We start from the raw sequence: 13,243 nt of genomic DNA on the forward strand, positions 1-13,243 counted from the left end.
TGACATGTAAAGACGATACAGAAAATATAGAAAAGAAACACTTTAAGAGCTAATAATGTGTGTTATACACATACACGTGTATACACACACACTCCTCTCATGGGCTATTAAAGACCATTACAGTAACTGAGTTTATAAATTTAACAAATTCAGACAGAAGCAGCAGTCTCAGCCCTTTCTCTGGTGATTCCAGCTGGTGTCCAGGATCTGACTTTGATCAGTGAAGAGCAGCACTCTCCTTTCACAGATCATGCTGCAAGAATTGGAGTGGGCCTATTGCAAGGAATACTTTTTCTCCTTTGGGAAGACTGCTTCATCAAAATAAGTTTAACAGTCTTCAGTTTGATTGCATACATCTTCAGTTTTCCATCACTTCCAGACTCAAACTTGACATTAATTTCTATAACGTTTAAAGCATTCAAGTATTTTACATAGGCATAACTGTCATAATGTAAATTTCCCATAGCAGATTTAGCAGACATGTAATTAGCATCCATATTTTTTTCTCCAGCGATTCCCTGATAATCACCATATAATTTTGTAGAGCAAGTGGGCACCCCCATCTGTAGCTGAAGTCCAAGAGACCTAAAATTACACTCTAAAACCTCTAGAAGGTGCAGAAAACAACAACAAAAGAGTGAATATCGTTAAATAATTTACAAATGCATTCTGAGGTAGGAAGTCTCTATTTACCAGAGACCCTATATAAGAAAATCTTCAGCATTCCTGTGATTTGCAGAGTCTTAGCAGTATGTAAGTAAATAGATCCTGCCACTTCAGTATAGGAATGAAGGGAAAAAGAAGTTCTTTCAGTTATAAGTTAAAAGGAACTCTATGATTCTTAGTGGATCTGAAAAACATACCACGTAACAGTTATGCCCATTTCATTTTCTTCATCAAAACTTGAGATCTCTGTTTTTCCACATTTAGAGAAATTCAAGCCGTACAAACCTATCTAAAATGTCTGTATACATTACACTGCCTTTTGAAATTTTGTAACTTGAATACAACACCAACATTTTAACAAGAGATTTTGTTTTAATACCTGTAATAACACTATATTCCACCTTCCAGATAGAATTGAAACTGTCTTCTAAACAGTTATATCAGTGATACAACCGCATTTCAAAGTATGGTGAAACTTGTCTATAAACAATTTACTTCTCTTAGAGGTCAGAATTGTGATCTTATTTCAATAGAACATATTAGGAGCATATATAAATTTACAGTATTTCCAAATCAAATAAAATGCAATAGATGTATCTTCACATATAGTAGTAATGCGTTCAAAAATGTTGGAAATGTCAACCACTTCCATTACACACTTTCATATTATCCCTAGTTAATATAAATTACATTTAATTTCATATTTAGTAAAACATATTGCTGCCCAAAATAAGGACCATAATTTTTATCAGCAATTATTCTTACTGATGTATGAATACAATTATTTAAATTCAATGTATACAGAGGCAGAATCTATGCACACATTTATAGTTTTTGCTCCCTCTGTGCTTCTTCCCTAATTTTTGTGGCTTGGAGCTCCTCCAGATGCTGTCTCTGACTTTGTGGTTTTTGTATTTGAGATCCTATCTCCTGATTCTCAGCATTCCTTGATTGACAAACAGATTCAGATATGAAAACAAATACGTGTGTATAATTTGTATCTGACAGTTACTGCTAAGTTTTCCATTCATATTGTTACAGAACTCAGCCATTTCTAGGATCTCCAAGTTGCTGTATTTAACTAAGCTATTCAACAACTGGTGACATATCTGATCTTCACAATGCAAGCTGCACTTCAGATTCAGAGGGCATTCCTTTTTTCCCTCCCCCTTCATAAACCAAATTATTTAAAAAACAACAGAGGGTTTTGTATTTCTAAACTGATGTGCTTCCTAATTGAATGCAGAACACTTTCAAACTACTTTCCATTAGAAGCCCACTTTTTTCTGATTTAATGCACAGTATAATACTTTCATTGGTAGATTAAAATTGTTTGACTGGAAGTAAAACCTATTATTATATGCTTTTTTAGCAGTTTTGTCTTGTATAATGTAGGATGAATTATGTAAAATGTACCATGCAGGATACTCTACAAGCTGCTACTTGCATGCTGCAAACAATCATAGTTTCACTGATAGACTGGGACTTAGCATCTTAAAATTCCTGTGGAAATCAAGAGCATTTTAAGTATGGGGTTTGATTATTTAATCAGACAACTTGCATTTTGCCCTGGCTAATTTGGAAGGCTGATAATATTTTACTCATAAAATAATTGTGCACCTGTTGTGACGGAAAACTATTCAAACAAATCTTAATAGAGAGAAGGATTCATTGCAGGCATGAGTGTGTTAGCCTTTCATTACTGCTGTCTACAGGGCAACAGATTTTAAGCAGCTATTGAACAGGTCTCAGCTTAATCACGTATAACTGCCAAAGAACATTTATGACTAATGTGACTAATATTAAACTTTAATTCATATTAATAGCACGAGGTAAATATTAGGAAACTACCAATAATTTAAAGAAAAAGATAAGAAAAAGTATAGAATCATAGAATCACCATGGTTGGAAAAGACCTCCAAGATCATCCAGTCCAACCATCCACCTGTCACCAATATTTCCCACTAAACCATTTCCCTCAGTACAACATCTAAACATTCCTTGAGCACCTCCAGGGACAGTGACTCCATCACCTCCCTGGGCAGCCCGTTCCAGCGCCTGACTACTCTCTCTCGAAGTATTTCCTAACATCCAACCTGAATCTCCCCTGGCCCAACTTGAGGCCATTCCCTCTGATCCTACTGCTAGTTACATGGCAGAAGAGGTCAACCCCCACGCCGCCACAACCTCCCTTCAGGTAGTTGTAGAGAGTGAAAAGGTCACCCCTGAGCCTCCTCTTCTCCAGACTGAACAATCCCAGTTCCCTCAGCCGCTCCTCATAAGACTTGTGCTCCAGACCCCTCACCAACTTTGTTGCCCTTCTCTGGACATACTGCAGGGCCCTGACATCTTTCTATCAGTGAGCATATATATGTGTATATGTATGATACATATCTACATATGATAGATATACATACATCATATATATTATATATAATACATATATATGTAGATAGTAGTAGGATTTAAGCGTGGCAGCTAATGACCAAGAACCATTTCTGATCAAGCTGCTTTCTGATAAGTCTACTGCTTTTAATAACACAGTGTAATACCTATGATCAACTCATAGCTATGAAATCACAGGATTAAGGGTAGACTACGTCCTCAATAGATCTCAGTTTCTCTTTCCTCTGTACAGACAAATTTTCTGTGGAATCCATTTCAATACTGGTCTCTTAATTTGCTTTATCATTTCATATTTATTTTTATTGAACAGGCTTCATTTTTAGTACTAATGAAACTCTCCTGGCAGTCATGTCACAACTGAAATAGGTTTTAGGGAGCTGAAAAGAGAGGAATAATTTACTCTATTCCAAAATAAATATTGTGAGGTGGAGGGGGAGGGAGACAGAAGGAGAAGGGAGAAAGCAAGTTGGTCTCAATAGTTAAGTGGAGGGGTGGTACCAGGAAGGACCTAATGGGAGCAATGGCGTCCTGAATATGGACTCACTTTAATGTCAGCACAAGGAGGTGAAAAGAAGGAAAATGAGCCCAGTTTAACAAAATCTTCCCTTTGATCAGACCTGAAATGAGGTGATAGGGTTAGAAAAATCAAGATCTCATATAAAAAATTCTAATAGTTATCTTGTTCCAAAGGATCAACTTGTTTAGGGAGTATAACTCTTATATTTCTTTCTTCCTCTACCCCTCACTGAGCTTTTGTGTTAGGTTGCACTTTACTTTCTTGCTATTCTCAATTGCTTGTGAGTTTTCCAGTTGCATTCATACTTTACTTGTTAGTAATGCTATGTCCCTTAAGTTTTACAGATGGTATTTCTAAGTCACCTCTGAGTCTACCTTTTCTGAAGTTCCCATTAGGGTGTTTTAATACCTTCTCTTAAGAAAAAATATCTGGCATTCCTTGATTCCATCAGGATGCTCTCACTATCACACAACATCCACACATCAAGACCATACTTTGAAACCCCTGATCAGAAAGGGAGTTTACTCAGGTGAAAAGGATTGCCACAAAGGTTCTCATTAATCAGTGCCAAAGGCTGGTATTGCTCAGAATAGGGATATTTTCTGCAGAGAAGAGTGGTGAGAGTGAGAGGTACAGAATAACTTTCACATGAGGATAAATAAATACATTTTTCACTTTTTAACCTGGAGAAGAGACAACTGAATGGAATATAACAGAGAATATGAACAGGGAACAGCATTTCCCTATCCATTATAATACATGATATAGGGGACACCTACAAGGTTCAAATATAAAGAAGGAGATACTGTTATATACAGCATATTGCTAACTGCTGAACTTATCCCCATAGAATTTCCAGCTGTCAACTGAAAGGTTCAAGAGTGACTGGATATATTCATAGATGGTAATTCTATCAAGGGCCATTAAACCCAAATGTACCACCTCTGAATCAGGAAGTCCATTATCATGGGATCATGGGAAAGTAGAAGAGTACATTGAGGAAATACTATTTGCCCTTTCCTTACACCCTTCCCCAGATTGCTCAATACCTATAGAGACAACATACCAGTATAACACTATACGTTAATTTATATCTGACACTTAAATCAGATTTCCTTAATATGAAACTTCTGTAAAAAAAAGGTTGATAAAGGACACCTACAGGTTTCAGCAGAATCCACTCTAATCAGAAAACTTTAATCCTTTCAAAATGGTGTCTATATGCATCTTTCTCGATAAATGGTAACATTCATTCGTTAGAATTTTACTTGATACGTCTGCAGCAACAAAAATCTAAAAGCACACTTCTACACATGGACTGTTTTTTCATATGATTTGTTTTCAGTAGGAATTTTGTCTCACTAAATGTAATTAGCTTCATTAGCAACTGAGCTGGGACTTGAGTCTAAAGGAAATTTCTCACTGACATCCTGTGTCAGAAGAGGAGGCCTTCACTTCCAAGTGGTGATAAGGTTCTTCAGCATAGAGACCTCTCAGTACAGTGACAGATACTGTATTCATTAAAGAAAACAATTACTCATATAATGAAAATTAACAATGAAAATATCACCCAAAGAACAGCAGACCAAAAAAATGGAAATTTGGGGAAAAGAAAAGAAAACTTTCTTGTATTTTTTAATTTATATTCTATTCTTCTTCTGTTAAAAAAAAAAAATTAAACAGCATTTGAAAATTAACACATTTTAATGCCATACATTTTCTTATCACTCTTCGTACATCTGAAGAATGCCTTCCTAATGTGTCCAGCAAATGTATTGCTATTTCCAGTTCCTTATTGTAAATAATTATTAAGCATAATTATCCTTTTTATCCCTTTTTCTCATGAACAGTTGGTACTATTTCTCAGTATGATATTTGGGCCACAGTTCCACAGAACACAGCATATAAATGAGCTGTCCCACTTATTTCAATATAGTGCAGGATTCATACATTAGTACTGAATTGTTAGTATTAGAAATACATAAGATATATATATCTTATTTTATAAATATACAGTCAGGTATATAATGTATATGATATATACACGTGTGTATGGATATATCTTACATTTATATGATTGCCATAACAAATTCATTGCACGTCTGGAAATATACTGCATGCATCCTTCTTAATATTCTTTATAAAATGTTTTCAATAATACAGATAACTTGATTTATATGAAAGGTTAATTACAATGTAATTTATAGTTGTGGAGTTTTAAGAACTGCAAATGGTAACAGTCAATAATTTTTAACACTAGAAGCCGGCATGATTGTGATAGGTGTCGCTGAAATATGACACCATGACCAAAAGACCACAGCAATAAAAGTGTTTCCTTTTTTCTTTTTTTCTTTTTTTTTTTTGCTAAGTACAGCTTCAATCCTGCCAAAACTCACATGTACATAATTTAAATAATAACATACATACAGTGAGCAGTCTCATCCATTTCCACAGAACTAACCTATGCATAAAGCTCAAGGTGTTTAATTCCAGAATCGGGGAAAAAGTACTTCATAGCAAGAAAAGTCAAGATGATGTAAAATGATGTAGTTTGATCTAGATTATCAGTTTGGTCTAGCTGATTATATCAGTACCAAAATATCTTAATCAACAGAAATAGGTACAATGGGGCTTGGTAAGTTTAAATAAAATATATAAATATTAGATATATACACACATATATATAAATTTATTACCTTCCTCTAGAAAATCAGACTGAGGAGTATGCAAACACTGACTGTTGAAAGTGCTTATGAAATATTCAGTCATTCAAATATCAAGGTAACACTTAATTTAGAAGATCAGGTTAGACCTGGAGGTGTAGCTTATGTAATGTTACACACTTGAGAAATGGCAAAACAAATATATCTGTCTGACTTAGAGATCTAAAACTTAGAGCTAAGCACGTTACATCATTGGATCTTGGAAATAAATACATTATGAGAAAACTTTATAGCCTGCGGTATATTTTCAATCAGGACCGATTTCTCAAGGATTTGGGTGCAGGGGCTCTGGGTTGCACTGTTTTGTTATGTTTTGTTGGATGCTTTCATTGGTTTCACTAATTGGAACCAGTTGATTCTTTTTCCTGTGTATTGATTTTTTAAATCCTAGATTTAACAATGATTCTAATGTATCATAACACTTTAGACCTTAATCGTACAGTGGGTCCTTTGCTTGTAGCTTTTGTTTGAGTTTTAATTAAGAAGACCTTGTGTCTCAAAGCCTGAGCTGAGTTTTTAATTGCTAGTATGTATATCACACTGACTTCAAAAGAAAAAAAATATGTTTATAACAAAGAGCACAAAGGAGAGCTTTGAAATGTCTATAGCCATACAAAGTGACATAATTAAAAGCCTCTGAGTGCCTCTGTGATATAAGACATATATATTTATTTATACATATTTATAAAGCAGACTGTTATATACCCTTAGAATTCATGAAAAAGAAATTTCAGCAATTATACCGAGGAATAATTACTACAAATCCAGACTGCACTGTTAGCAAGGGCTACAGGAAAACGTCAGATTTATTTTACTCAAAACAGTCTTTATATCTGATCTACATATCTTCATATCTACAAAACACCCAAAAGCTTATCCATGAAGATAAATTTTACAAAATAGAAGCAAAAATAGCATTCAAAATGTTTTGTAAATCTTGCATGTTTCAAGAAAAAAAATTAATTCACTGTAAAATCACAGAAACCATCGATTTCCTGAGGATTTACTCGCACAGAACACTCTCCCAAGACTTTCTCAGAAATGGATAGTGTTAAACTGCCGGATTCAAACAGTTGTGTCTCACTGTTGTCTTCCAGATATTAGTACACACATACTAAATGCTCTTACAAAATACCTCCTTCAGTCTGTCCTGAGTTTTAATACCAGGAATGACCATCATTTTCAGTCATGGTTACAGCAGATCACACAAGGAGACTATCAAGTAAGTGATGCTGATTTTACTCAATTCAACATCTCCTTAGGAAATAGTCATGCTGCTTCCCACCTATCCAAATATTTCGAAGTCTTTAAATGTGTATAATGTGTACAAGACACATGAAATAGGAGTTATAGGCTCTTTTTAATAAAGTAACAAATACGAAAGGAGACGGAATAAGTAATCATGCAAACTGACTTCTGCATTGGTTATATTGGATAAAACTATGAACATCAATCACCATACTTCCCAAAACAGAGGATACCGTACAAAGAGAGTGACATTCAAGTCACAATGCCTAAAAATACAGAGAGTTCCAGTTGTAAACACCACCAATGGAAATCAGAGAACTAACCTGTTACACAGTAGCCGATGACTCACAAGTCACTCTTCTGTAAGACTACTAGACCAGTTCTGACCCTTTCACAAGAACATCATTGCTGAAGTTACTTAAGGATTGACCTTTCTTATTTGATCTTCAGAGACCCTGCATGCTGAGAAAGACCACTGCGGGCTATTTCAGTGGGACAACTGCCTGATGCATTCAAGACTATGCTATTTCAATGATTTATATTTGAAACAGAAACAGAAAACTTAAAACAGACTCTGCATGGTGATAAATGATGCTACTCTGCCTAGACGCTGCTGCTGAAGGAAAACTGGATATCTAAGCAACAGAAATGCAAGCTGTGAGGGCAGGGGAGGATTGTGCACAGAACTCTGTGTACCCAAACACCTAGAAATTCAGAAAAAGAGCCCCGAAGCACTCTGTTTATTCAAATTCATGATAACAAAAATTAGAATGAAAAGTATTTCCTGTTGCTAATTGTTATTCAAAAGACCAACACTGCAAAAATCGAACATAAGCTTAACAAATTGCTTGTATACCTTAAACAAATGTATTTGCATGCACACACTGGCAAATGGCATACAATCAAATGATTTGCATGGGCAGCTGTGGGTTTTTTTTTTCCAGGTGAGCAGGTCATTTAACTGAGCTCAGTGGCTTTGCACACCTTTGAAAATTTCACCTATGTGTTTCATTTATAAACATATCAAATGAACAAGCAGACTTATTTAACCACTGGAATTTGGCTACTAAGCATTCTGCCAAATTTCATGCAACCTCCCTGAAGTCGATGGCTTGTCTGGCTAGAATTCAAAGAAGAATCTGGACCATTATCAGTAACTGAAATCCTAGTAAGGACACTCAGAAAAGGCAGTTTTACAAATGAAGCACACCACGTAAGAGTAATTGTGAACAGGAACAATCTCACTTAGAGAAAAAATAAATGAGTCACTGTTTGTTCCTTTGGTATTGGCTTCTATTGTTTGAATTAATAGATGGACCTTATAATTATATCCTAATTAACACTACCGTGTTCTAAATATAGAAGGTTAAGCAAGAAAATACCATTTTTATTTGTTTCTCTCAGCCAATTATTTTTCTTCTCATCTGTGTGCTTTTCGAGTACAAACAGAAACAGTTTGTGTCAGCGGTACATGTTTTTTCCCGCTTTCATCCGTTTTTTCTGGCACTGATTCTAAGCGAACTGCCTTTCCGTAATCAAGATGCAAGTCTTTCACTGGAGGGGGAGGGCTGTAGTCGGGCAGACGCAGAGGAAGACTATGTGCTCAGGTTATCCGCAGCAAGTACAACGCCTTCTCTCTTAAATAAACAACTCCCAGTAACAGTCAGTGCAAAGAGCAGCTCCTCACAGGACCACACCTCACTTTCTTATAATCAAGACTTTTTCCCTAATGACCTCATTTACTTATTTTTTACTGCATTGCTTCTTGTTTTTTAGTTAGACTCTCAGTAATATGAATAGAAAGTCTGCACAAAAGCCAAAAACATCCACCAGTTAAATAGATTTAGAATCTAACGAAAATTAAGAAGCAAGATATTTGATATCCCAGAGAAGATACATTTTAAGAAACAGTTCTTTTAGACTTCAGCACACCAATTATCTAACTGGAAATTCATTCAGTACTACGAAAATTAACTTCTCATGACTTTGGAAATCTACCAGCTTGAACATCCTAAAGATTTATTTTTTTAAATATACATTTCTTTTGGTAGATTAAAACACCTCTCTGGTCCCTCTGCTTTCCTTTATTTCCTTTTTGTATCTGGTTTTCATGCTGCCACTGGCTAGATGGTTGAATTTATTTTCTCACTGAGATTATTTAAGGCAGACAAATGCTACTAGGAGTTAATACAAGGTAATTTTGTTGATAGCAGTGTTAGCAGCTAGGAGCTAACCAGCCTGGAGACAGTGGCTAGGCTACTGGCTTGTGAGCCAAGAGAAGTCCACTTCCAGACCTGCCACTGCTATGCTATCTAACTCTGTGCCTTTTTTGATTCTCCTAAATTTGCATGGAGGATGAATACTGTAAGCATAAAGTGTTACAAAACAGCAATCACTATTCATCTTCACTTTGTGTCTGCCTTTTTTTTTTTTTTTTGTACATTTGGCTGTTCAGGAAAACTGCAGTTACATTAGCAAAGATTCACTATTGAGTCTTACTGGAAGTCATCTAGTAATGTAAAGGAATACTGCAGACATTAAAATCACCTAAGGCAAATTTAAGGCAAAGTTTCTAGGAATTAGAGGCAGGACGTTAGCTGTGAAGCTAAGCGAATGACTGTTTACATGCAATTACGGTGAGTTAGGTAATTCTTTTTAATGCAGATAACATGCTAAACTCCTAGACAAAGTAGCTGAATGAGATGAAAATCCTTCCAAGTGTGAGTAAGAAAGCTTTGTGGGAAGCTTTGTAGGTAAATAAGACAATAGTTAGGAGCAAGAACTCTGCCAGTTCACTCTGCAGTGAATATACATACTAAGAAAATAGGAGGAATAACATAGATGCAGAACTGCCCTCCCTCTTTTATTTATTTTTAACAAATGAAAGCTTATGAAAAAGGTTATTGTGTCATCTGAAAGAATAAATAACATTATCCAGCATTGTCAGAGAGCCCACATCTTTTAATTTTGATTCACTAATACCATTCAAGTAGTTTCTATTTAGAGACTAAGCAGCTATACTGTGCAATTAATGGAGCAACCAGCATTCAAGGTTTTCCACATTATTAAGAGACAATACAGCTTTAAATAAATTGTTGAGACATAATTTTGTTGCCTTTTTCTGTTACTGTGAATTTTAACACGTTTCTGTAAAACTGTATACTATATTTCTGCCACTTACATTCCTACAAGATTTCTTACCTGTTTCATTCTCATTGTCGTAACTCTATAAGTAACATCCAACAGGCAAACCAAACAGATTTTGGTCTTGAGTCAGTTGCAGGAACCAATTAAAATTTATTTAATGAAAAGGGCTACTCTTTCGTCTATTTGCATAATAAAAAAATTGAACTATCTTAAGCTTCCCTAGAGGAAAATTAAAACCCTAAGCTTCTATTGTCATAAAAGAGTATCTTCTTTTTTCCCTATTAGTAAACATTTATTAAGACAATGGTTATGGTTCTTTATTTCCACATATTTGCAACTGATATTTAATAAAACTATTCCAGTGAAAAGAAATAAATCTTAGGTACCTTGTGTACTCTTCAAAAATGCCTTTTGAGCCCTTCTCACAGTAGAAAAAAAAAAAAAAAAAAAGCATCACCTCTAAAATTTGTTTCTAAGTCAATAACACCGAATTTCTTTTCAAAAAGAAAAATGAAAATCCATCAGTGAATTGATGGGTATGGAAAAAACACTTTTAAGTTTTCTGTACAGCCTTTAATAGTCAAGAGTTTCATTTTTACTAGACTGCTGGTACAACAAATCCAAAAAATACTCGAACATCTTGTCTTTATAAGCAATAAAACACCCACTGATTTCAGTGGGTTCAGAATTTCATCCAGGGCTTCTCTCTCCCCAGAAATAGCATGAATATAAAAAAAAAATTTTTCCCCAATTCTGAGTAGAATATTCAGAACAGTAATTACACAGTGACTGTCCTTTTATATCCTGAAAATAATTTATGCAACTGGGAAGAAACAGTACCTAGTGCTAGTAGCTCCATGTTTTCAAGACATTTATTCCTCTGGTCACAGAAATACATAGCTAATGTCAATGAACTAATGTAACTAACCCAGTGTTTGCAACTGATTATTATTTCTACTATTTTTCTGAAAGTGACTCAATTCACTTTATAAAAAATATGTGTAAACATTTCAAATTGGATCTAGTGAGATACCTTTAATTTCTCCAAGGAGATCACTTGTGTTTAATTTTTCCATCTTCTCCTTCCAGTCTTTAGAGAGTAGTTTTTCCATGCAGGATGAATCTATTCAAAAAAAAAAAGGAAGAAACATCAAATATATTCTTATGCATCAGGAAAAGTGGTGCCATCTTCATTTTAAAGCTTTTTCCCTTATTCTTGTTGGACCATAGTTTCAAAGGGAAATCAATTCGTAACCAGAGTTCTCATTTAACAGCATTTTAAATCTGAACTAATTCCTCAGAGGTTAATGAAGTTACTATGGATTTAACAAGAGTCTAATTGAAAGAAAAACTTTGTTCAGGATTTATGCATACTAACTGCCAATTTACATGCATAGATTGCCAATGTATATACAAATTCTGTCTTCTTCATTTGAGAATGATTGTACACTCCAAATTATACATGAAGATTTAGAAGGGTTTTCTGGAAATTTGGCACACAGTGACATCTGAAACCCATTTTTATACCCATGTCAGTGCAAAAGTTATTCATATAACATCTCCATGGAATTCATAAAAGCATTCTACATATTCGATGTTCACAGTATCAGAAATTTTCTCGGTACACTATAAACAACATGCAATGATTAGAAGATCTGCTTTCATAATTTGAAGTTCAGAATATATTTCAAAAATTTTGTCCCAGCCTGATAGGCCTTCTCTAGGCAAAACTGTCACTGAAGTCATTACACTTAGGAGAAAGAAGAAGGCTGTCTGTAGTAAATTTCATACAATCAGACCTCAATTCCACTACAAAATCTGATATTGAGCATAGCAAACTCTCCACTAAAATCTAAAGGCTTTCTCAATTCTTAAAATGAACTGACTCTGAAGTCTAAATCATACATAACTTTCCAGTTGATTTTTAAGATAGGTATTCTTATGGTTAATGTCATGATTCAGAGTTTTATAATTTTAAGAACCTCAATTCAGCTTTATTAACAGTCAGTGAGAAAACTTTCCACACAACTGAATACCTATCTTCCCTTCCCAGTTAGTATTAATAAAGTGTCCTTTAAACGTCATGCGTTTCTTTCATTCACAGACAGGTTCATGAACAAAGACTTCTAAAACCCTGGAAACACTTAGGCTCAGTTTATCAAGATATGAAGAACATTATTTAAATGCTGTTGCTGAAATGAATCTTTGCAAAGAGCCTTCCTTATAAGACCGCATACCACCCTGCGTGTGCCAAGCACATTGATTCTTGAATACACTGAGAATAGCCCCACACTTCTGCTTGTTAGAAACCCCCAAAGCAAGCTGCCATTTGCATTAAGAGCAAATCGATTTACAAAATGATTTCCAAACTTTCCAAATTTTGACAGCATTTGCACTGGTATCACTCCAGCCATTTGAGAATTGACACTTGGGTGAACAAGAAGGCAGAATTTAGCCTTGTGTATCTCCTGTTAAGTTACCAACAGATTAAGGCCAAATTTTGGCTCAAATTTCTATGCCAGCAGTCCCACTAGAA

General features: G+C 34.9%; 1 protein-coding gene across 11 annotated transcripts in view; it reads right to left on the bottom strand.

The window, feature by feature from the left end:
* Positions 1–13,243, bottom strand: part of SOX6 (SRY-box 6) — a 410,347-nt gene that overhangs the window by 161,355 nt on the left and 235,749 nt on the right. For all 11 annotated transcript variants that reach the window (XM_021401613.1, XM_021401611.1, XM_021401609.1 and 8 more), the window contains one exon: positions 11,741–11,830. In XM_021401613.1, the coding sequence (XP_021257288.1) occupies positions 11,741–11,830 (90 nt within the window). The remainder of the gene's footprint in view (positions 1–11,740; positions 11,831–13,243) is intronic.

This window comes from Numida meleagris, chromosome 6, assembly GCF_002078875.1.
Source record: "Numida meleagris isolate 19003 breed g44 Domestic line chromosome 6, NumMel1.0, whole genome shotgun sequence".
Taxonomy (NCBI): Eukaryota; Metazoa; Chordata; class Aves; order Galliformes; family Numididae; genus Numida; species Numida meleagris.